Below are 24,167 nucleotides of genomic sequence, written 5' to 3'. Positions count from 1 at the left end.
TCAGTTTGTTACATTTTATATGATCTCCCAGGAGACAGATACATTTTACATGGCTGAAGTATTAATATCCCTTCAATCCCTCAAGTATATATTATCCTAGCTGTTGTTACAGATGATAAAAATAGATTGCTTATATCCTACATCTAGGAGTAGGGGCCTGTAGACCATCCAAACATACACCCAGCAAGTCTTTTTTACAATGCAGAATCATCTCTATGTACCCTTCTAACACATTCAATTCACATTCCCCAACGAGAGACGAAGCTCCCTTGGTCTCTAGCAAATATCCAGAAAAAGAAAAAGGACGATCTTAGTCCCCCGTCTCCTTACAACAACAGAATCAGAACTTCATCAAGTGCAAGTCAAACCACAAAACAAAGGGTCCTAGTTTTCAGTCTACGTATTCTATATGTGTAGTGGCCTCTTGCCAACACCCCAGTCATTCAAAGCCTTCCAGCAAAACAAACATGTTTATGGCTTTGTCCCCAGGCATTCTAAAAATAGGTAGGCATCAGAGGGCAACATAATGGTGTCCGGGTTTTCCGTTTTCAGATCGAGCAAATCCGTGCCACTCAACAACTGTTAGGATATCCCCACAAAAGCATCTGCAGACCCTAAACGGTGCTTTTAGAGTTCCGAGTAACAGCACTGGAACACGACCCACGCCTGGCAATGTTTTATAAACTGTAAACCGCATGGGGGTTACAACTAATTACTCAGAAACAAACACGAACTAGGAAATGTTTCAAAACCAGATGCTTTGATTAGTTTTCCTATGCAAAAACTCAAACTTCTAATCTACCTCCATGTTTCTTTGCACCAAGCCATCTTCCCCTTAGAATTAAATCAATTTCTGTTTCTTTTTTTTTTTTTAAGGACCATTTGGTAATAAGGATGTCAATCTCCCCTCCTCCCCCCAACATACACTCAGGAATCCCATCATCAAAGACTAAACTTATATATGCAACGGCTGCCCAAAAATAGTTAAAGGAGCAGGAGCGATGTGGAATCCAGGCAATTAGCAGGATACTGCAGTGGGTGGCCCAGGAGCTGCCCTGCCCTTTCTGCTGAGCTCCTGCCCAGCTTAAAGGAGGCTCGGCAGAGGCTGCATGAGCAGGGCTCCAGACGCCAGGTCTGTGTTTCCCAACACCGCCTCTCCAGTGCCTACTACAGTGCTGGCCAGGGTGGCTGCAGAGCAAGAATGGGAGTGGGTTGTGGAGTCCCAGGAGTTTTTACCTTCGTGAACACGAGGCAGCTTGCAGGACTCACCATTGTCTCCACAGGCCACTGAGCAGAGTGCAAGGGACAAACCCTCACAAGAACAACCCCTCGAGGAGCCCCAAGGGGCAAGGCAACTTGGCACTTCAGCAGCTCTTCAGGCCATCCCCAGTTCATGATCTACATTGTGCTTAAGGGTTTGACTTCTAGCATTTTGTATTTCCCAAATAACCCTCAACTGTGTAGATGGCTGAAGTGTGTGTGGCAGATTACCTAATGATAGGCATCTGTCTAGGGGGGCGTGGACTCCAGTCCTCAATCAGGAAGCTCTGGCTGGCATTTTTCTAGCAGGTTGTCCTTAAACAACAGCATCGGGTCAACACGGGCCATGGAAGTATTCTCACCAACTGAGTTACACCAGAGTGGCGAGAGTCGTCCTTTGACAGAAAAGACACTGCACTTGAGACTTCTGATCCATGACATCATTTGCTTACTCTGGGCACTTGGAAAGTTGTGAGCAATCAGCGTTCCTCACAGGAAGTCAGCGTTCACAACACTGTTTACATCTGAGAGAATGAACCTGACTCTCCGCTCCCTGGTCCTGCTTCCTTCCATCTCTGGGCATAAAAACACACTGGGGTGGGGTGGGTGGGGTGGGGTGGGTGGGGTGGGGTGGCGGGTTAGTTGGGACTGAAGCTCTCACCTCAGCATTAACCTCCCCAGTTCCATCTCCTCAGCTGTTCTCTCTTTTTCTCAAGGTTCAGAAAGACAAGAGGGCAAATCGATCCCAGCTGCAGCAGAGGCAAAACCCTGTAGGCCCTGTTTCCCGGCTGGCTTGCTCTGTGCCAGGCCCGGCTCTGCCAGCATCCTCACAGCAGGTGCCTCTGAATCAGGTGATCACTGGCACTGGGTGGGGATCCACTCTGCACTGCCCTCCGGGCCAAGGCAGGCTTGCGCAAGGGCAGGGGCGCGGGGCAGCGGGCACTCACCTCCCAGAGATGCTGCGTGTTCCTCACGGCGCCCGCCTGCACCTTCTCCGGGGGCAGGAGCACGCCCTGAAAGGGCCCGATCCAGGTGCCCTGCTGGATCCTCTGCGCCGCGCAGATGCCGTAGGCCAGACCGGGCACGGTGCTAGTGCACAGGCACACCTCGCGCGGCAGGTCGCGCAGCCACTCGGGCAGCTCCGGCGGGGGCGCGGCGGCCGCGGCGCTGCTGGTGCCCACGAGCCGGCGCAGCGAGTGCAGCGGCCCGTGCATGGGGCACTCGCCGTTGCGGTTGTCGGCGCACATGTCACAACCTGCGGGAGACACGTGGGCGAGAGGGAAGGGAGAGGTTAACCTGGCCTCTGGGGCTGCCTGTCCTCGGGGGAGCTCCCGAGAGGCTGCATCCCCGCCCGCCCCGACAGCCACCTGCGGGGGACGCGACGCCGCCATGGGGGCGCAGAGGGCCACTAGGAGAAGGAACCGCCAACCCACACAGCTCCCTTGGAATTCGCGGGACCCAAACTTGCGCGGTTCCAAGGCAGAACCCCAGGCTCCCGGACAGCGTTGGGAGCTGGATGCAGGGAGAGGCGTTGCGCGGCTGCGGAGCCCACAGCGCGGCCTCCCCGCACCTGTCCCTCGGCTGATTCTCGCTCCCCGCCCCTCCTCGCACTCCACCCGGACGGCAGGGCGCATCTGCCGTGTTACCGCGAATAAAGCCCGTCCCTTGCCCAATCTGGTACCCGGGAAAGATACATCTATGCGTTTGGTTTTCCTCTCTTTGCAAGGACTGAGGTTACGTTTAGCAACCACCTGGGCAGGTGGCCCACCTGTCTGGCGCAGTGACATCGCGGCTTCCCCGACCTCCCGCACCCCCGCTGACGCCCAGCTCCCGACCCCAGGGGTTCCCTGAGCGCCCTGGCAGCGCTCATCCCGGACCGGCGCAGAATCAGGGTGGGGGGGATCCCAGCGGGCTCGGGGTGCCTGTGTGCGCGTGCAAGCTCTCCCCAGAAACCGATCAGTGTAACGGATCAATGGAGAGGACCCCCAACCCCTGTCCCGACGGAATGCTGTCCCCTGCGGTAACCAGACTAGGGCTGTGGCCGAAGCTCTCTCCACCACCATGCTCCCCAGGCAGCCGGCGCGAAAGGGCACCCCTGTCCCCTGGGCGGGACGGCTGTGGGCGCCCAGCGTCCCTCGATCTGAACTGGGTGGGAAGAGGGCAGGCGGCCGCGGGAAGCAGGGCCTGGGAAGACCGCGCTGTCGGATCGCAGCGCCCTCCGGGTTATTAATGGACCTGGTGGAGCCGCGGTGTCTGCGCCCCGGGCGCAGCGGGCCTACCCAGAGGAGGTGGCCTCGGCGCCTGCCCGCGCAACCCAGCCTCCGGCAGAGCCTCACAGCCCCGGCTGGTGTTGATGGAGAGAGTGGGGCAGCAGCAGGTGCTCCAGCACTGAGCTGCGGGGTGGCCCTTGGGGCTTGTGCCAGGCCTTAGTGGCTAGTAAGCCTGATGCATCACCCTGGGGGTGCTCCCTCTTGCTGAGAGGGCTGAAGCACCCAAAAAAATGCTTCCAACAAACTGAGTCAGCAGGGAGCTTTCCACAAAGGCACACCAAATATCAACCCCAGCGTGGTGGGCGAAGTCTCTCCCCTATTTGCATTATGGCAAGAGAGGTTGATTCTGTGAGCATCCAATCTTCCCACAGCTGCACCTTCCCCTCCCAAGAAAGCAAGAGGATGAAGGCACCTGCTGATTGCAGCTTCTGGGGGGTGACCCCAGGCCCCTCCAGGAAAAGCAACACCCCTTTCTGCAGGTGGGGTAGTATCTGGGACTCCCTGGCCCACAGGCCCTTCTGCCCCCTCTCTCAGCAACACGAATCAATGTGAGAACAGTGCAAGGCTCTGCCCTCCTCCCTAGGGCCTAGGCAGGGGCACTCCCTTGTTTATCCACGTGCCTGCCTCTCTGAAGCGCACTTCCACACTCAAACTTGTGACTGTAGAGATGGACAGACAACAAGCACCAAGTGCCTGCCAGGTGCCAGGCACCTGTTCTGATGAGATGGCTGAGACCTCCCCAGCACTGTAACTTCACCGAAGACCAGAAGCTGCAGGTGACCAAGAAAGGATTTGCAGTCAGGCCGGGCCTGACTCTCCCGCATTCACACTGATGGAAGCTGGGAGAGGTCTGTGTCCAAAACTCAGGACTCATTCAACAGCACTGAAACATTCCACCAAAGCAACTGTTTTGAGGCCACAAAAATTGCCAGAGCTAGACTGAGCTACAGTGATTTCTCTCTATTTCCCACACTCTGGGGGATGTGGGAGGATTTAAAGTTCAGAAAATAAACAGGAAAGTAAATAGGTAATAGCCGTAGTTTTGAATTTTAGTGTCAGATGAGAGATGGCCATTCAGCCCCTAGCACAAGTAACTGAAAACAAAGGACAATTAGCAAAGGCAAGATGCTCCCTGAAAATAAAAAATAGGTCATCCCTGGGAGTTGCTTTAACCAATTTTTGGTGGCTCAAGAAAGCAATGGGTGAGAGCAGAGTAGTAAGAGAAGCAAGAGTGTCTAGTATTCACTTCCGCGAGGGCCTGAGCAGACACTGCACCTGTTCCCGACACCTCCACATGTAACCTCATTCCAGCTCCATCAGTAACCAAAGGGCAAAGGCAGCAGCTCCAGCCACTGCAACCCCCAGCACCCCCCCCCACACACACTAAAGCACACTTGAAGCATTCGTAACAGATGACCATAAAACAGGCTAAGTCCTTTTACCAAAAAGTCCTCTAGTGCTCTCTTCAACTTGTTTCATTTGTCTCCACAAGTGCTGGGAAAACTTAATAGGAGCATTTTGCAGATTAAAAAACTGAGCCCTCTCCCCCCAGTCCACAGTAGGTGACCTATACATCAGGTCCACAGCAGACAAGGTCAATGGATCCTCTGAGTTTTCTCCGTGGGTGACACGCTTAATGCTCCGTCGAAACATCCCGCCAGGGAAGTTGACCAACCGCCGTCATATCTCACCTTATGGTCTAATGTACAACATCCCACTTTTTAATATACAAAATCCCATCCGCATATGCTTTCTAACTTGCACCTCAGGGACCAGGTGGAACTTGAGTATGTTTAAAACAAGCCACCTCTTTGGTGGGGTTGGTAACAAACACGCTCAAGCACAGGAACATTCTAACAGTATTTCTTAGCTAGAGAGCCACAAACACCAATGTGAAAAGGGATGAGGATTATGGAGGCTGGATACCCCAACTACTTATAAATATGCATCTCTGTAACAATGTCATTTGCATACCCTCACCAGGCATTCCAGGCCAACGTCCTTTTATAGGCAAGGAAATGTTGCTATTTTCTCTTGAAACCAAGGAGTGTTTTTGTGCAAATCCATAATTGTCATTCATAAGGAAATGTTTGTATGTGCCAGTTATTTTCATGTGATTTAAGCAAGACACTTCGAAATACCATTTTTGCAACAAGGACCACGTGAAATGATGGTTCTTCTATCTCCAACGCATCTGTCACGGCTGCAGTCTGCGGTCCCTGGGCCAGGGGCCTGACTGCCTGGATCACAGAGCGTGCACCTCCTGCCTGCAGAAGGCCAGGCCGAGGGAAGAGAAGAGAACTTTCCCCCTTTCCATGCCACGCCCTTCTGCGAGCCTTCTCTGATGTCTTTACAAGCCCGTGGACTATTCCTAGTTTTTAATGGCCCTTCTCTGAGGCGAACGGGCCAAAGCCACGGCTTTCTCTTCTGGGATTTCATCCCCCTCGGCTCTAGGGAAGGAGAAATACAAAGCGCGCAGGGCTTCTGCAGATCCGGAGAGGCCTGCAGGTGCGAGTGGGCTGGGGCGCAGCGGGTCAGCGGAGGGCGCGCGCCCCACCCTGTGCTCACCACCCGCGGTCCAGAGAACCCTGCAGGGGCTGAGAGTCTGCCCCCTCCCCCCGTCCAGGCCCCCAGCCCCAGAGCGGCGGCCTGGCTGTAAATCTTCCCCGACCGTCACCACAGTTCCACAGGCCGAGCCCTGTGAGGCCAGCGCCCATCGATCGCCGCCCGGCGGCTCGGTCCGGGGTGTGCCGCCTGCTGGCCACGCCGCGCGCCCGGAGCCGGAGGAGGGGCTGGGCCCAGGGGCAGAGGCCGGAGGAGCTGGGCGGTCTGCAACCTTGGCCTCCCGGCGCCCTAGGGAAGGGGGACTGGGCCACCGCGCGAACGGGGGCGCCCAGGCGCTCCCAAAGAGCTCTCTTCCAACGCCAAGTGGCCGCGGTCCACAGACCCTCTTCGTCCACTCGACAGGGGTCTTGGAGGCCCTGCGAGAGGGTTTAGAAGCTCTGCCGGAGGCCAGGGTGGGGAGCGACGAGGCTCTAGCGCGCGCCGTCAGCGCGAACTCCCGTCCCCTTCTCGGGACTCGCTCCCTCGACGAGCGGCCGGCTGGCGCGTCGCGGGCGCGCTGGGCTTTCTCTGCTGGGCCCGGCTGCCCCGGCTTGGCCCCGAGACCCCGAGGGCGAGGCAGCAAGGGGAGGGGAAGAAGGAGCCAGGGGAAAATGTGGGTTTTATTGGCCTCGCGATGACGGTATTAATAGATTCCACCGGCGCGCCAGCGTGCGCAGGCGAGGGCCGACTGCGCGCAGATAAACCCGGCCGGCCCCTGCCCCGCGCGGCCGCCACGTCCACCGCGCCTATGATGAATAGGAGCGGCGGGAGGAGATCGAAGCGGGCCCGGCCGGCCCCACTCTCTCCTACAAAACCAGAGGGCAATTAATTGTGGCGTGTCCCCCATCTTTCATCTGCCGTTGGCACATATCGACGGAGATTACTGCTGATGGACCATTTTATCACCTTAAATAAACAGTCGCCACCTCGCCTAACCTCAATCTAAGACGCGGCTCTGTGTTGGGTTCCAGGGCGCCAGATAACGCATGATGCAAAATAGCTAAATCGTGCGTGTTGCGGGATGGGGCTGGGCCTGCCGCGCACAAAACCAGAGAAAAAGGGGTGGGACAGCAGGGACGCCGAGTGCGAGGGGGACTGTGGAGAAGAGGCCGTCCGTGCCCAGCGGGGCTCCAAGCCCCCCCCCCCACCTGCGTTTTCCAAATGATTTCGACAGGACCCGGGAAAGATGATCAGGAAACCTTTATCTCTTTCTTCGACTCCGCAGCGCGCTCCCCACAACCCGGCAATCCAGTGCCGCACCCAGACTTCGTGTCTCTCTCCCCAACCCCTCTCCCCAACGCTGAGCCAGCCGCAAGGGCGCCCCTGGCCCTGCTACTGCGGCTCTGTGCACAGCGGCGCTGTTCCCCGCGCTGTTCCCCGCGCGACGGCTCCAACAGAGACCCCGGCCCGCATCAGGATGGCCCAGCTCCTGGTTGGGACAGCCGGCAGGGATTTGCTGCCACCTCCCACCTAGGGGCCAGGGAAGAACATCTACACAAAATGGTGTGGACGTCCAATGGGCCAGGCGCTCTGGGGTCACTGCTACCAACGCCCGGCAGGACAGGCCACCGCCACAGAGCTGGAGGAGATCGATGGCTCCAGGCAACCCAGCAGCAACCGAGGGCAGAGACACACACCACGGGACCTAGAGGGCCTCCCCGCCCCCCCCCCACATTTAATTTATGCGACTGCTACTTGTGCGAGAAGAAAGAAGCCACGGGAGCGGCATGGAGACCTCAGCGAGAGGGCCCTTGGGTCCCAGAACAAACGGATCCTCGGAGTTAGACCCCAATGCCCCGGGGGAGACTTTGCTCGCACACTTTCCGAGGCTTTGAACTCCTTCTGTGTGCAAGGCCTGGGGGCTCCCTACACCAGAAGCCAACCGAGTTCCCAGGTGAATCTTGTGTTGCTGAGCCCCTGTCTTACATAACAGTGTATCGCTTAATGCTGGTCCCAGACAGAAAGTAATTCTTTTAAAGGGCAGAAGAGAACGAAGGAGGCCCCCTTTCTCTGCTTTGTAAAGAAAAAGAGAAAAATTGCTCAGTGCTCCAAGTGCCAAAGTGAAGCAATCCTGAGTGATCCCTTTACAGAATTATTTTGGAAAGAGATGTGCCCCTCCAAAAAAAAAAAAAAAAAAAAAAGTAGAGAACTCTTTTGGTGATCATTAAATTAATAAAGGTTTCCCTTTTGTCTCCAGCCTACCTCTCATCACACCCTCAACACATACAAATCCGGGAATGAGCAGAAACTTCTAGTTTGCAGTCTTTCGAAAGTCTAACACTTCCACTTCCCCTCACGAGGGAAAAGGGATTCCCAGTCTTCGCATTTCTGAGTTTTTAGAAGCCCTTGGTTTCCAGTGAGAGCCTAAGCTTGCTTGCCCAGGGAGGTTCCAGGAAGACGGAAGCCCTGGTCTCCCAGCACCACACGGAGCTATCTTAGCTCCCTATTGTCTTGCTCAATTGCCCTTTAATTAGTGAGGATCGTGGGGTGTCACTAATAAGACAATCTAATGTCCAGTGCCTTCGATCTTCTCCTGCAATTCGCACACTGAAGCTGTCCACTTGACTCAAAAGGAGATACCAGAAGATTAACACAGCAGGAATCATTTAAATAAAATCATAATTTATTTCCCCCCAACCGGAGGAAAAAGTTGCCGAGGCAACAAGCTGGTTCAAGCTATATATTAATGAGGAATCTATCCCAGTTCTGTCTCTGATTAGTCTAACCCTCCTTTGATGAAAATTCCAGGCTGTACTATAAACAGTGTAGGGGCTGCGCCCATGGCGGGGCGGTGGTGCGAGCTGCCGGCATCTTCTCCAGCACAGCACAGACTTAATTCAGAAGAGAAACCGTAAGCTCAATGAACCACTTTGCACACACAATGACAAAATTTCACCCAACAGCAAGAAATGCCTTTGCCCAAGCACATCTCTCCCTTTTTATGTCCCATATTTAAAAGAACTGCTTTGAAAACGTTCAAGAAAAGCAGCGGCAGAAACAATGTTCTGAAATCCGTGAAGGCAACACAGACATTAAAATTTGTCTAGAACATGGAGATACAAGAGTTGTCTTAATTGCACAGGGAACCGGAGTCGAACGTCCCCTCTTAAACCCACACTTGACTCCTGGACTCTAGCGAGGGAAAAGGTAATCGCAGCTGCTCTTTTTGTTGGGAATTATGTCCATCGCAATGATCACTGATACCCATCCATCACTAGCCTCATCTAGGATTTAACGTTGGGGACCCTTTCAACAGCGGCCACCGCAGTTACTACAACAAATTAGGAAGTTCACGGAGTGGCAGACATTCTCGAGAATGCGACGTATTCAAAATAGAATAAAAAATAAATATGTACGATCACCTTCTCTGTACAGAAGCCAGAGGAAGAAATTAGACGGAGGAAACAGCTGCACGAATGCTCATCTTGGAAACTGCATTGCCTTCCACCCGACTCCCTCTCTGAACATATATAGTTCCCGCTGCTGGGAGGGTATTTCACGCTGACCCCAGTCTCACTTCTGAAGGGGCCAGAAAGGAAGAGGGGTACAGAGCAATACACGTTCGTGATCCTCATTTTCAGATCTGCTTCAAAACTTCAAAGCGCAACTGGATTTGTGCGAAGCCTTTGAAAATGTGAACGCAGCAGCCGAAGTTACTACAGCCCGGCGTTTGCCATTTACTTGGGGGAAGAAGGGAGTAAGATTCTTTCACTAAATTACTGTCACTCAGGTTGAGAACAAAGTCCATACAGGAACCAACACGGACTGCAAACGTGTGCGGGCTCCAGGCTGCGAGAAGACCGCGGGGTCCCCGGGCGACAACCGGGTCCCGAAGTCGGAATGCGTCTTCCGGCTAAAGAGCCGGCGTATTTCTCTTCCTCCATTGAAAAAGCAACGGGGAACCTACGAATAATGCCTGCCCGCAGGCACAGCCAGAGCCCGGGTCACCCAGAACTTGGGGTCCTGCGAAGCTCGACCAGCCGGCCACTCCTGGCCACCCCCGAAGACCCCGAGAATAAAGGGGAAGCACACCCCGGTCTCCACACTCCCCAGGAACGCAGCTTCGCGCCCTCGGCCCAGGGAGGCCAGGCCCGGCCCGGCCCGGCCCAGGGTCTCCGGGTCGCTCGAGGCTCGGATCCGCAGGGCCCGGGGCACCACAGTTCGGCGGGAGAGTGGTGGTCTGCGTGGCACGGCGCAAGGGCAACTCCGATCTCAAACACTTGGACTGTGAGGCCAGGGGTGTGGGGAGGGCCAGCGACGCAGTCCCAAGCGCCCCCCGGCCATTACAGCCGCCGTCCTCCTTCTCCAAACGCCAGACAACTTTCGCCACAGCAACCTGTCCGGCAGGCGCGGGCCACGGCGCGGGGCCAGCCCCACTCCACGCCCCTGTCGCTCTCCCGCGCCCCGACCCGCCTCCCCGACAGGCGCCCGCGCTCGCCGGCGCCAGCGCCCCGGGAGAGCGCGCGGGCTGCGGCTACGTACGGTTGTTGGGGTCGCTGGCGTGCTGGTTAAGCGGGATGATCTCCATGCGCTGCTGCCCGTACAGGTAATAGTCCAGCTCCTCCGCGCTGCAGCGGAAGCGCGGCGCGCCCCGGCCGTCGCCGCCGCCGCCGCCGCACTTGGCGGGCCCCGGGCCCGAGGCCGCGCCGAGGCACAGGTCCTTGGGGGGCAGCGGCTCGGCGGTGACGGCGGCGGCGGCCAGGGGCGCGAACACCGGCAGCTGCGCCACCGGCAGGGCGGAGAGACCCGCCAGCGCCGCGGCGGCGGCGGCAGCGGCGGCGGCCGCGGCGCAGGAGGAAGCAGAGGAGGCCGAGGTGGAGGAGGAGGCCGGGGTGGACGAGGCGGAGGAGAGCGAGGCGGGCCGCGGGCGCAGGCTGTCCGGAGGGGGCTCGGCGCGCTCCGGGGGCGGCGGCGGCTGCAGCGGCTGCGGCGCGCCCAGGGGGCCCGCGGGGCCGCCGCCCTTGAACGGGCCGCCGGCGCCGTGGGGGAAGAGTTGCTGCCAGTGCTGCAGGTAGGCTGGGTCCACTTTGAGGAAGGCAGAGCCGCCGGGGTCTCCGGGCTTCAGCATATCCGTCGCCTCGAGCTGGGGGCAGAGAGCACGGAGGGCGCGCGTGAGCCAGACACGGGACCCTGGGCTCCGCCGGTTGCGGCCCGGGTTCGGCGGCTCCCTCTTCGCGACTGCGCTGGGGCGCAAAGTTTACTCGGCGCCGCGCAGGGGGAGCTGCGTGCGCCTGCCTCTGCCTCCCAGTCTTCGGGGCTGGGACCGGCGAGAGGGCGCTTGCCGGCCGGCAGAGCTCGGCTGCAGGACGCAGCCCCCGCCCTCAGCCGGCGCCCGGAGTCGACCCGAGCAGGAGTGGCGCAGCGCCACTCCGGCTGCGCTGGCCTCAGGCGCCAGGAGGCGGGACCGTCTAGCCCCCCGCCCCCAACCTGGGACCTCCAACCTCTCCACGCTCCGAGCCCTAAGACCCTCAGCCCTGACGCGCCTCACCTTACCCGAAAACGCGCGGCGGCAGGAGGGTGCTTCCGTGCGCGCGGGTGCCTCGCGGAGCCGGCGGGAGAGTGCGCGCCCCGGTGCGCTACATGCCCCCCGGGTCCTGCGCGTGGAGAGCCTCGGAGATCCGGCCGCCCCGAGCCCTTCCCGGCTGCGAGCGAGAGACGCGGAGGCCCACGGAGGGCGCGGGAGCGCGGGCAGACCCCGGCGCGGGACGGAGCCGCGGTGGGCTGCTACGCTCGGCCGCCGCCGCGTCCCCGCGCCTCGGCTGCACTCTCTGGCAGCCTCCTGGCTGGACACGTGGGTTTTACGACAGCACAAAATACAAGTGTGTGTGTGTGTGTGTGTGTGTGTGTGAGAGAGAGAGAGAGAGAGAGAGAGAGAGAGAGAGAGAGAGAGAGAGAGAGAGAGGCAGGCGGGGGCGCCAGGGGCCAGCCCCGAAGAACCAAGGGGAGGGGAGAGGGAAGAGGAAGTTCTAACTCGGCTGGACCCACACACCGCCCGCGCGCCTCTCCCGCACAAACACCTCCTCCACCCTCTCATCCTCCGCTTGGGGCTGACGGCCCCCGCTCGCCCGCGGTCTCTTTCTGTCCATGATGTGTCTCTCCTAGGTGCCGGCTGTGCGCCCCGGTCCTGCAAGCGGTGGACTCGCGGAAACCCGGACGCCTCTCCGCACACGCGCAGGGGCACGCGCCCGCCGCGGGCCGAGCCCCGCCAGGTCCCGGGACCCGCTGTGCGCTGCTGCCCGGGGCTGCGTTTCCTGGAGCGCTGCTTCGAGTGCCAGAGGCGCCTCGTCCGCCACGGCACCTCTCACAGAATCCTCGGGGGAGAAAAGTCGGGGCGCGGCGGGCGGTGGCGCACTGGAGTGGAGCCCCGGGTCTCCCGCCGGGGAGGCAGGCTTGGCGGAGCGCGGAGGCGTTGTCCCCGAAGGGGCTGCTCCTAGCCGGACCCTAGCCGGGCCGCGGGACTGGAAGGCGGCTGCTCCGGAGCCTGCCCAGCCTCATCTGGGGGCACCAACTGTTCCCTGTCACGGGGCGAGGCTGTTTGCCCTGGAGTGCCCAGGGCTGCCCGAGAGGTCACGTAAGGTTTGTCTCCCGCAAAGCTGTGGTTGGAGGCGCGGAGGCAGGCGCGCAGCCCCCGCCTGCATCCTGGCTTCTCCCGGGGCTCTGGGCTGCAGCCGACCTCGGCTGCGGGGTCTTGCCCCTAGGAATTGGGCACGGGCCTGCTGCCCTCGGTGGCTGCGGCCGCGGACAGGGTGCGCAGACCTGGGCGCCTTGGGCGCCTTCGGTGGCCCGAGTTCTGTCCCCATCTCAGGGAAAAGAACTGGCATTCATTTCTCCCCCCAGACCGCCCGGCTTGTTCAACACTCGCCACGCTGAACAGCTAATAGCCATTTCTTCTTGGTGTCTGCTCGTTTTTCTCTTCCCACCGCTCGCTCCCAGCTTCGGAAACGCGCTGTTGGTAGACTTTGTCCGCGTCTCACGCAGGATGCCTCGATGCTGGACGGAACAGATGGACCGAAAATGTTTGGACTGGCGTCCTTATGACAAGGTCATCCGTCATGCCAGGACAGATTGATCGCACCCAAGTCTAGGGTGAAGGGAGGGAAAACCCACGGCGCTGGGAACCCCGAGGCCAAGCACGAGGTCTCCACGCACTTGGAGCAGCCCCGTCGGCAGCCGGGGACGCAGCTCCAGGCCCGCCGCAGAGGGAACTCAATCGGCCGCAAGAGCAACCACACCAGGTCGCTTCTCGGCTGGCTGCGAGGGACCGAGACCCGGGGATGGAAGCCCCCGCGCAGTGGCCGGTTCCCCGGCCCCACCGCTCGCCTCTTGGTTTGGTCCAAACCGGGGACCCCCGCCCCCGCTTCCCGCAAACCACGCGAGCTTCTGCACCTTCTCCCGAGGCCCCTTGCGGCCCACAGTGTGGGAAGGGGTGCGTGAGTGAATTCTGGTTCTCTTAGGATCAGCTGGGCCGCTAATGAGAGCTGGGGCGCGCCAAGCGCAGGCAGGCAATTCAGGTGGGCTTGGCCCGCCTAACAACCGTGCAGCGACGGCAGTGCAGCGAACCCCCGAATCGCGGATGGGGACCACAGAGGCCCCAAAAGGCTGGGCAGGTTGCCTAAGGTCCCTGAAATTCATGGGCTGCTGGGGCAGTTCCAGACCCCGGCCCCAGCTCCAGCAGCTCTGGCACCGGCGCGGGCCTCAAGGTGATGGCGCAGAGGGCGCGCTCCGAGCGGAGTGGCCTCGTGGGAAGCTCCTCCGGCGTCAGGGCGCGACCCCTGCCCGGACCTAGACTTCCAGGAAGCCCCCGGAGATGGCGGGCGCGGAAGTCGCGCTGTGCCGGGACCCGGACACACCGCGGCAGGCCGGCTGCCGAGGCCATGTGCCCTCGCCCGGCCGACCTTGGCCACGGCCCCCTTGCTCGTGGAAAAGGCGAGCCCACTGCGCGCACCGGCTGCACGCCTCCAACGCGCTCCGCTCCTCTTCCTGGTTTGGAAGACCGCGTGAGCAAATCACTCGGACCACTTAGGATGCAGTCAAACCTTTATAAAAAATCCATGGCTCCCAAATCGATGGGTGAATATTTGCTGGGAATTTGTTCCAGAGGAATAAATGAGGCGCGCGGGTGCCTTAGATGCAAACGGGGGGACACGGTGGTGTTTTTCTTCACTGATTAATGACCTCTAAAATAAAACAAGTGGGAAGAGGAGTCGGGATCGATAAATTAGCTACCCAAATTCATCATTTTCTGCAGCATTTCACCCCCGAAAATTACCCTTAGGGAGCACGCTGAGTTCTTAGCTGGGAGGCCCCAGAAGGCAGGGAGGGGCAGCAAACGAGGTGTGATTCTGGGGGGGGGGGCACGCGTGCAGTTGAGAAGTTTGCGTGTCCCGTTAATTATTTCTTCCTGTGGGGGGAGGGGTCCTTTGACAGGACCGCAATAAAGGATGCAGCCTCTCTCCTGTGTGCCCTGGGTGCTCCTGCTTCCAGGCTTAAGGTCACGGGTGGCTGAGTTAATAATTCATTAATATAGACATTTATTCAGAAGGGTTCTCTGAGATCCACTCTGCCTGCCTCCTCTGGGAGATTTATTTTCTGGGAAATGGATGGGGAGGGGGTCGGGCTGCAGGTGAAGGGGGGATGGCCTAGGGTGGGGGCAAGCAGAGATGGGGGGGGGAGGCGGAAACTGCTGGGAGGAGGAAACTGTGTTCAGCCTCAGCAGAGCCGGGGCCTTGCGCCTGCCATGAAAGTTCGGTGGAAGAGATGCATCCAACAGCCCAGGGACCGAGCCTCAGGTGGGCTTTCTGCTTCCGGGGCGCCTGTTCACCCGGTTACTCAGGACGCTCCTGTCCTCTGTGATTTAGGATCTACCTGAGCCCAGAAGGCAGGCCAAGGGGGAAGGCTCTGTAAAGGACACCCCACAATGCCCCCAGTCGCTGGGGGAAGCGGGTCTGAGGGGGGAGGAGGGGAAACGGGCCCAGACCGGGACTCTGCAGGACCTGCCTCTCCTAAGGGCGGGCTCAGGAAACCTCAGACCCAGAAAGGGGACTGTGGCAGCTACAGACCTGAAGCCCCATCCTCAAGTTGACATTCTAGGGGGGTGTCAGAAGCAAACAGGAAATGGGAAATGGCAAGATGACTGTAAGCTGCTATGGAAAGTAACTGTGGACAGAGCAGTGGGAGGTGTCCAGGTTTCACATAGTGTGGTCATGGAGGGCTTCTCATAGTAGGTGTTTTTTTTTTTTTAAGATTTTTTTTAAGATTTATTTTATTTATTTGAAAGAGTTACACAGAGAGAGGAGAGGCAGAGAGAGAGGTCTTCCATTCATTGGTTCACTCCCCAGATGGCTGCAACTGCTGGAGCTGTGCCAATCTGAAGCCAGGAGCCAGGAGCTTCTTCCGGGTCTCCCATGCGGGTGCAGGGGCTCAAGGACTTGGGCCATCTTCTACTGCTTTCCTAGGCCATAGCAGAGAGCTGGATCAGAAGAGGAGCAGCCAGGTCTAGAACGGGCGTCCATATGGGATGCTGGTGCCTCAGGCTAGCCCCATGGGAAGCGGAATTTGAATAGACTTTAAACGGAGAGGATACCAGTCCTGTGCCCAGGGCGGAGCATTCTCTTCCCTAACCTGTGGCTAGCAGCTAACACAGGAGGAAGGGCCTGGGTAAGGATTCTACCTCTCAGCTGCTGCCTACACTTCACAACTCACATCAGTGGAGTCACTTCTGTTGTCAGCGACTTGGACACTGACACAGTCTCCCTCAAACTGTCTGGGCCTTGGGGCAGCATTGTCCTGCAGTGGGTTAAGCCTCTGCCTTGGATGCCAACATCCTCTTTGGGCTGCTCCACCTCCGATCCAGCTCCCTGCTAATGAGCCTAGGAAAGCAGCAGCAGGTGGCCTAAGTCCTTGGGCCCTTGCCACCCACACTGGAGACCCAGATGGAGTTCTAGCCTCCTGGCTTCCCCGGTCATTGTGGCCATCTGGGGAGTGACCCAGCAGATGCACGATCTCTCTCTCTCTTCCTCTGTAACTCTGCCTTTCAAATAAATAAACCTTACAAACGCTGGGCCTCAGTTTCTCTGGAATCTATCAGTGGGGCTCATGTGGCTTTTTCTCGTAGGCTTTTGATGAAGCTGCCATCAAATGGTTATCTCCTCACCCACAAGCATTTTTCCCACCTCCTGCGTGCTATGAGGCCAAGTCATGTGGGCCGGATATGCATGTAAAAATGGGACAGGAATATAGCCTGGCGGTTAAGACGCCACTTGGGCGCCTGCATCCCCTATCAGAATCCCAACTCTGCTCTGGCTTCCAGCTGCCTGCTAACATGAACACCGGGAGGCAGCCAGTTGCTGCCACTCATGTAGGAGACCAGGACTGGGTTCCGAGATGCTGAGACCTCCTGACTTCTGCGTGGTGCAGCACCCACTGTTGTGGGCATTTGGGGAGTGAACCAGTGAGTGGAAGGTCTCTCTTCATATTTCTCTTCCCATCTCTCTTTCTACCTTGCAAACAGTGTTTTAAAAACCTGAACACCCACACCATTTATTTGTTTGTTTGTTTGTTTGTTTATTTATGACAGAGTTAGAGAGAGAGAGAAAGGTCTTCCTTCCATTGGTTCACTCCCCAAATGGCTGCACGGCCGGCGCTGTACCGATCTGAAGCCAGGAGCCAGGTGCCTCCTCCTGGTCTCCCATGTGGGTGCAGGGCCCAAGCACTTGGGCCATCCTCCACTGCCTTGCTGGGCCACAGCAGAGAGCTGGACTGGAAGAGGAGCAACCGGGACTAGAACCCGGCACCCATATGGGATGCCAGCACCGAAGGCTGAGGATTAACCAAGTGAGCCACGGCGCCGGCCCAACACACCATTTATTTTAATCCCTGCTGTTTGCCATCACCCTCTTTGCATCTTTGCTTGTTTGCCCTTACTGAGGGACCTCAACCCTGCAGCAGGGCTGCAGCAGTGAGGGGCAGGCGGCTCTTTCCTCCCAGACACACCTTCCTGGGCCCAGGCCCGGGCTGCGCCATCCCCTTCTTCTGTGCACCTCTCTCCTAACAGCACTTGCTCTGCCAGGTCCTAGAGGGCCTTGGGCTGAGAGACCATGCCCGGCTGATTTCTGGGTGCTGTCGCCCTCCGCCAGGACCACCGCAGACAGCACCTGTCCACTTGAAATGTGCTGGAACCCTCTGGCTCCTTCCACCACGGTCACCCAACAGCTGTCACTCAAACAATGCCTCTCAGCCACCCCAAACCTGATCTGAATTTAACCTACTGACCTCAGGGTGAAAGGCTCCGCCCACAGCCCATTACCAACTGGAGCAGCTCCTTCTCCCAGGAAAGCGTCTAATCACATCCCTTCCACTTGCAGGGACGTCAGCCATTGAGATGTGCAGGGTCTCCTGTGTTGAGCACACGGCAGTCCCATCATTCACTGGATCGCTACTGCGTGAAAAAAGCTGCTCTTTTTCGAAGTCTGGGTAAGCCGAGGGAAGAAGAGAAAACAACTGGACAAGAACCACCCCTTCAGAAAGTCCTGGGTTCCCCTCACTAGTGCCTCACTGTCCCTTCCCCTGGGAATTGGACCTTCTATCCTCCCAAGAGTCTGCAAGAACAAGCAAGCCCAACCAAAGCTAGCCACAATGGAACAGCTCTACATGGCGTCCAGTGAGCTTGGCATCCCTTGTGGGTCCAGAGACTGCCAGGAGGGATCCGGGAAGCTCCCCTAGCAGGCGCTACCTGGCTCTGCCACAGCCTTCCTTTGGCTGCATCTGTGTTGTAGCTGATTCACCCTCCGAGGTAGATGGCTCCCAGTGCATGGTGGCCTCCCCGGAGTGGAGCCAGGAGGGCTTTCCATACCCCCTTACACAAGAGGGGCCTGAAGCCTCCCCTTTTGGACCACCTGAGAAAGCAGGAACCAGGCTCTCAGAGCAGCTCTGCAGGAAGACTGGGCAGCCCCTGCCCCTTCTCACCCCTTCGTCCAGCTGCAATGATGCCCTGCCCCCTCCTCTGGGCTAGGGAGCCAGGGTGACACTCAGGCTTGTTTTTATTGGATGATTTGTGGCACCTCTATGTTCTTCGGGTATGAGACTTTCAGTTAAAGGAAAAAAAAAAACACCTATATCAGTTTCCTTTTTGGAAATGGAAAATTGGTCTTTAAAACAAAAATCGAGTCCCTGGGCAGGGTGCTGTGGGAAACCCGAGAGGTGTGCATTGTGGTGCCCCACCTCACCTCCATGAGTTCACACTGTGGAAGTCGCCCCAAGACCCGGTCTTGCTCTCCACTTCCCTGGGCTCTGCAGCCAGGGACTGACTTGAAAGTCCAGCGAAGGGACCTGTCACTGAGCACAGGAGATGGTCAAGCAGTACTCCACCGATGAGCTGAGCCCTGTGGGCTCTGTGTCCAGGTGGACAGAGAAGACCTGAGTGAGGAAAAGAGTCCTAGGACGGGGGACCCTAGAAACAGTCTGGGAGGCCCGGATGACTTCTCTTCATCCCTAAGGAGGACTGTGGGCAGCCCTGAGTTCTAGTCCACAGATACAGAAAGGCTCTCCTGAGGAGGTCTTGCCTAGAAGATGGTCAGGTTCAAGGCTGAGAATCAGCCCACAATGAATACAGCTGAAAACCAGCTGAGGGTTCCAGGAGGCAGCATCGGCACTGCAGAAATCCCCTGGAATGTGGTTTGGTCAACGTGGCAAAGCTTGACAACGCTTGGCAATGGCGCTTCCTGGCTTTGGGTGATACAGTCATGATTCTCTGCCTGCTCTTCTTAAACTGTAAAGAACTATGCAAGAAGAAACAAGAACACTGAAAAACTTATAACTGAGGGATCGTATCTTTCTGAAGTCAAGGTCATAGAGGAAACGTTGTAGAGTATGAATTCCTGAATAGTCCTTGCTAGCCAACTCCAGCTGATCTCCCTTCAAAAGAAAAACAGGGAACTACAAAAAGAACAACCTCAGAGTCTTGAGATTCAAGGAAAGAAATTATTTTGCATTGTCAAAACTGCCAGATTCTTAAATAGAATTTTTAAAAAATGGCACTAGACATAGGATACATGCTTACTGTCTCATTACAATACAATTGACAAGTGACACTGGAATACTGAATGGAAATTTAACATTTTGAAGATTCAGTGATTAACAATTTGACTTTTACAAGTCGGACCATATTCATGGCATTTCCTTCTCGTCTGTCCACACAGGCAAGCATTTTTGATTGAAGCATCTGTTTGGGTGGACAAGTCTTTTATTTGGCAGCGACCTAAGAGCATGAGTATAGATTTCAAAATCAAATGTTTGTTCCATAAGCAGAAGTTTTCATACAGAAGCAGTGCTCACAACCATTTCCTCAAAACAAATAACTGTCTTGGAGCCAGCAGGCAAGGCTGAGCATTCCAGCCAATTTCTTCCAGGGGATCCTCACTGGTGCTGTCACCCTGCAGGTCAGGTTCTCGGGCAGATATTTCCATGGGTCGTTTTACAGGGCTAGGCCAAAAAATGTTTTTGTAAGAAGAGTGCAAGCATTTTTACAATCATTTTTGACTTTGTAAAAATGAATTGGAAATATGTGTACATCTAGCAATGTTGCATTTCATCTGTGTGGGTGCCATGTTATTTGCGATATGCTTTTTGTCATTATTTGTCTTCTAATTTCCAGAGCTGTGAAAGTGTGTATAGAGACCCCTTCACTCCAGACAAAATGAAATAGGGTTAAGATGGTGTGAGTTTGACTCTCACTGTATCTATGTGTGTGTTGGGGGGGGGGGGTGTGGGTGTGTTGGGGAGGATCACTGTGATTTGTCCCCAAAGTATGAGTACTGTATTAAGAAGAATGACAGCTGATTGTTAATGTAGCCCAGGCAGATCACTGAGAACTCTTTCAACTGCCTGTGACAGAAATTAAAGTGGTATTTTTTTAAAAAAAGGGATTTGATAGCTCACATATCAAAAAACCAGGTAACGGATTCAGATATTGATGGATTCATGAAGTCTACATCTTTCTCTTAATTTCTTGGTTCTTCTTCTTCTTCTTCTTCTTCTTCTTCTTCTTCTTCTTCTTCTTCTTCTTCTTCTTCTTTTTGACAGGCAGAGTGGACAGTGAGAGAGAGAGACAGAGAGAAAGGTCTTCCTTTTTGCTGTTGGTTCACCCTCCAATGGCCACCGCGGCCAGTGTGCTGCGGCCGGCCCATCGCGCCTATCTGATGGCAGGAGCCAGGTACTTATCCTGGTCTCCCATGCGGTGCAGGGCCCAAGCACTTGGGCCATCCTCCACTGCACTCCCTGGCCACAGCAGAGAGCTGGCTTGGAAGAGGGGCAACTGGGACAGATTCCGACGCCCCGACCAGGACTAGAACCTGTGGTGCCAGCGCCCCAGGTGGAGGATTAGCCTAGTGAGCCACGGCGCTGGCCTCTTCTTCTGTCTTAATTTAATCTTCGACAGAATCTTCCATGTGACTCCTCCACCTTTTCTTCTATATAGCAATCCCAGGGAAAATACCACTTGTTGCCCGACTGTTCCAACAAAGTTTTGGAATGGAATCTTAACAGACCAATAAGGTTACCCAGCTGCCCCTGAACTGATCACTATGATCCAGGAAATGGATTACATTGACTGGCACGGCCTCAAGCTCAGCCATAACCAAGCCACACAGACCAAGGTTGGGACAGGAATGGTTTTCCTTTGGAAAACAGTTATTAGAGGAGTGGAAATGAATGCTGAATATGTAGATGAGTAGATGTTTTGTCTCTGTAAATGTTTTATATGCTAACAGGAGTATTGCCATGGGCAAGCCCCAGGCTGGTCACAGAGAATCTTCATTGTTTTCTTGACCAATGGGCAGCATCTTCATCTTCCCTCCTGAAGGCACCATAGTTGTCTCCTGGGAGCAACTAATAATTTGAGCTCCTGTGGCACACGATAAAGGTGGCAGGTCCAGCTCCTGCCTGTAATCTTCTCTATTCACCTTCTAGGGCTGAATTTGAAGAAGCCACCGAGCTAATAGAAGTTCAAGGTGGGGGACTTCTTATTTCAAGACGGGAGTGCTTAGGCTGTCTAGACCTTTGTCCTCTGTCCTTTGCCATCCCTACCTGTTCTATTCTGGGACACAGACAAGATGATTAGAGTTGCAGAAGTCATGCAAGGTTGGGAAAGAAAGGTACAACCTACAAGCGGAAGAACCAGGACAAAGGAGCCCAGGACCTCCGTGGAAAGGCTGAGCTACAGTCCCAGCCTTGGATTGCCTATCCTGAGACTTCCAGTTGCAAGACAAATGCTTTTCTTGCAGCCTTAAGTGATCTCATTCAATACACAGACCTCCAAATCATCCATGTAATCTATGACATGGTTTGCAGAAGGGTTTATTAATTAGGCACACCATATGGTGGCTCCGTATTTTATTCATTATTCTTGCTTACAGGCACTAAACTCATGGTTTCTATTCTTTAGGGAAGCATACACTGTCAACAGGCCATACAGTTAGACACCTAATACAGTTAGTGTATACTAATCTAGTGTAGAGCATGTGGATTCAAACCTGGCTCCAATCCAGTGGCTGTGTGACTTCAGCTAAGTAACTTGGCAATTCGGTACTCCAAGGATCTAGTCTATAAATCTCTAGAGAGTTAGGAGAACTCAGTGTTAGTTGTGGAGAAATATTCAGAACACAGAACATACTCCATATATATCAGATTATGTACTCCACCTCTTAATAACTGTTTAAGATTTTATGTCCTCTATATTTTGGTATCCTGGAGGTAACCCCACTTAACATACATGGTACAGCCAGCACACATGGCATGATGGATCAGACGGCTAACTGTTCCGATCTTGTCATCTTTTTTTTTCCTCTTCCTCCTTTACAGGGTGGGAGCAAGCAGCTCCAAGGGTAGCTGGTATCTCCAAAATTACGCTAATAATTTCCTTACTCAACTCCAGCTGGAAACCAAGTTGATAACATTTTTACCTCTACTGCTCATACATCATGGCTTATCTAGGAGTAGTCTGTGTTGTCAGGACAATTACTGTACCATACCCAAGTTCCCCTTGGCCACATACCTGCATGCTTTGCCTCACAAGTTGATTTCAGTCACTTTTAAGATCTTTATTCTGCCATCTGAGCTGATCTCTTAAATGCACACTTATTTGCTTTGGCTGAATATATTTACTTTTTCTAAGATGAAGCTAGATATGAAATCAACCATTGAAATTGAGAGCATATATATGTCACACACACACAAAATGACCCAGGAGAAACATGTGCCATTCAGTAAGTAGCAGGTCACTGTCGAGACCATCAGGACACTCATGTAGGAGTTACCTGGTTAGCTTACACCCTCACGCCAACCCAGGCACACACAAGGGTGTTTCACAAAGTCCATGGAAAGTGGAAGTAGAGAAGGATAATTTTGATGCGGTGTCGCTCCCCGTCTTCGTGGAGGAACGACACAGGACCCTGCGCTGTTCTTTCGTCTGCTCGGCCCTTCCCAGGTTTGCTGCTGGTTCTTCCCGGGTTGGTTACCGACCCTTCCACCTCCGTGGAAGGGCGGTTCCCCCTGCCACATTCCCCACTTCCGCGGGGGAGCGGCACACCGCCGGCCGGCTCTCTCGGGGGCTGCACAGGTGTTCCCTCAGATGTTCCCCTTAGATGTTCCTGGTGCATGTTGTCTCTCTCCTCCTTTATAGTCCTCTTCCACCAATCCCAACTCTGCTACCCACACACCGAGTACGCTGCTCTCCTCCAATCAGGAGCAGGTCCCACAGTTTATTGGTTGAACTGGAGGCAGCTGTGTAGAAGCTGTTTCCCTTCTCAGCGCCATATTGTGGGAAAGCAGATGCATAGAATAAGTCTTAATTCCAGTAACTTAGTCTAGTCCGAGTTGTTCCCCACAATGCGGAAGTTTTTGTAATCCATGCATACAAGGAGTCTTCAAAAAGTTCATGGAAATTCATACTAAAACAATGCAGAGATTTCAAAATGTATGCATCAAAATAAACTTTTCTTTTAATTCCATCCCCCCCCAACCTTTTTGAAATACCCAGGCATTGTTAGTGAGAAAAAGGGCTAGAGTTCAGGATAAACACTTTTGGCTAAGACTTTTTGAGCACAGATTGTGTACCAAGACACATATTTAGTGCTTTTCATATACTAATTTACCTAATATTCACTTGATACTAATGCTTAAGGTAAACAGGTATTTCTCATGATTTTATTATCTAAGTGTGCATTTCTACATAATACACTTTATTTGACCTGCTTTTTTGACTTCACTCTTGAACATTCCTGGACCTGTATCCTGCACCCTAGATGTATTATGTTCTATATCATGCCGACCCACAAGCAGATTGCTGGACCACAAGGTTTGTACATCTTAAATGCTTAAAGTTCCATTCCACAGGCAATGGAACAAGGTTCCTATGTTAACCCCTGGAACTGCTGGTTTTTAAAATGTTTTAACTGCCTGATGGCAAATTCTATTTTGCACTTCTCTGCTTACTAATGAGTTAGTTCACATGGTCATTGGCTGCTTTCTATTTTTGTGCAGTGCCTATTAATGACATTTATGCAACTTTGTCTTGGGTTGTCTACTTTTGTTTGTGAGGCAGACACATACACAAAAAGACAGAGACAGAAAGAATGTCCTCCCACCTGCTGGTTTATTCTCTAAACGACTCCAATTTCCAGGATCTGCCTGGGGCAGCCCCTGGGAGCCAGGAACCCAACCCAGGTCTCCCTCACGGGTGGTGGGAACCCGACTACTTTACCCGTCACTGCTGCCTCCCAGGGTTTACAGAAAGAGGGATTTGGAGTCAGGAGCCAGTTGGGTATGAAAGCCAGGAGCTACAGTGTGGGACACAGGTGACTTATTCATGAGGCCGAATGTCAGTCCCATCACTGTGGATTTGCCTTGCATTTTCCTGATAGCTACCGATGTCAAGGATCTTGATATGTGTGTGCGTCTCTTATCTTCCTCGGAGAAATATCTACTTAAAGCCCTTATCTATTTTTAAGTGAGTTTATTTGTGCTTCTGTTGGTGAGTTC

At 55.0% G+C, this 24,167-nt stretch overlaps 1 protein-coding gene across 8 annotated transcripts in view; it reads right to left on the bottom strand.

Moving 5' to 3' along the window:
• Window positions 1-14,453, bottom strand: part of PRDM6 (PR/SET domain 6) — a 102,371-nt gene extending 87,918 nt beyond the window's left edge. The window contains exons 1-3 of one of the 8 annotated variants that reach the window (XM_089334850.1): window positions 11,623-14,453; window positions 10,617-11,217; window positions 2,208-2,515 (exon numbers count right to left, since the gene is read on the bottom strand). In XM_089334850.1, the coding sequence (XP_089190976.1) occupies window positions 2,208-2,515; window positions 10,617-11,217; window positions 11,623-12,168 (1,455 nt within the window). In that variant the 5' untranslated portion in view covers window positions 12,169-14,453. Of the gene's footprint in view, window positions 1-1,236; window positions 1,441-2,207; window positions 2,516-10,616; window positions 11,467-11,622 lie in introns of those variants that run through there. The other 7 variants (XM_089334851.1, XM_089334847.1, XM_089334848.1 and 4 more) reach the window with 7 other exon arrangements.
• Between the last annotated feature and the right edge of the window lie 9,714 nt (window positions 14,454-24,167).

The sequence above is a fragment of the Oryctolagus cuniculus genome, chromosome 6 (genome assembly GCF_051225735.1).
Source record: "Oryctolagus cuniculus isolate XC-2025 breed Fujian yellow rabbit chromosome 6, ASM5122573v1, whole genome shotgun sequence".
NCBI classification, from domain to species: Eukaryota; Metazoa; Chordata; class Mammalia; order Lagomorpha; family Leporidae; genus Oryctolagus; species Oryctolagus cuniculus.
This window is presented reverse-complemented; position numbering and strand designations above follow the sequence as displayed.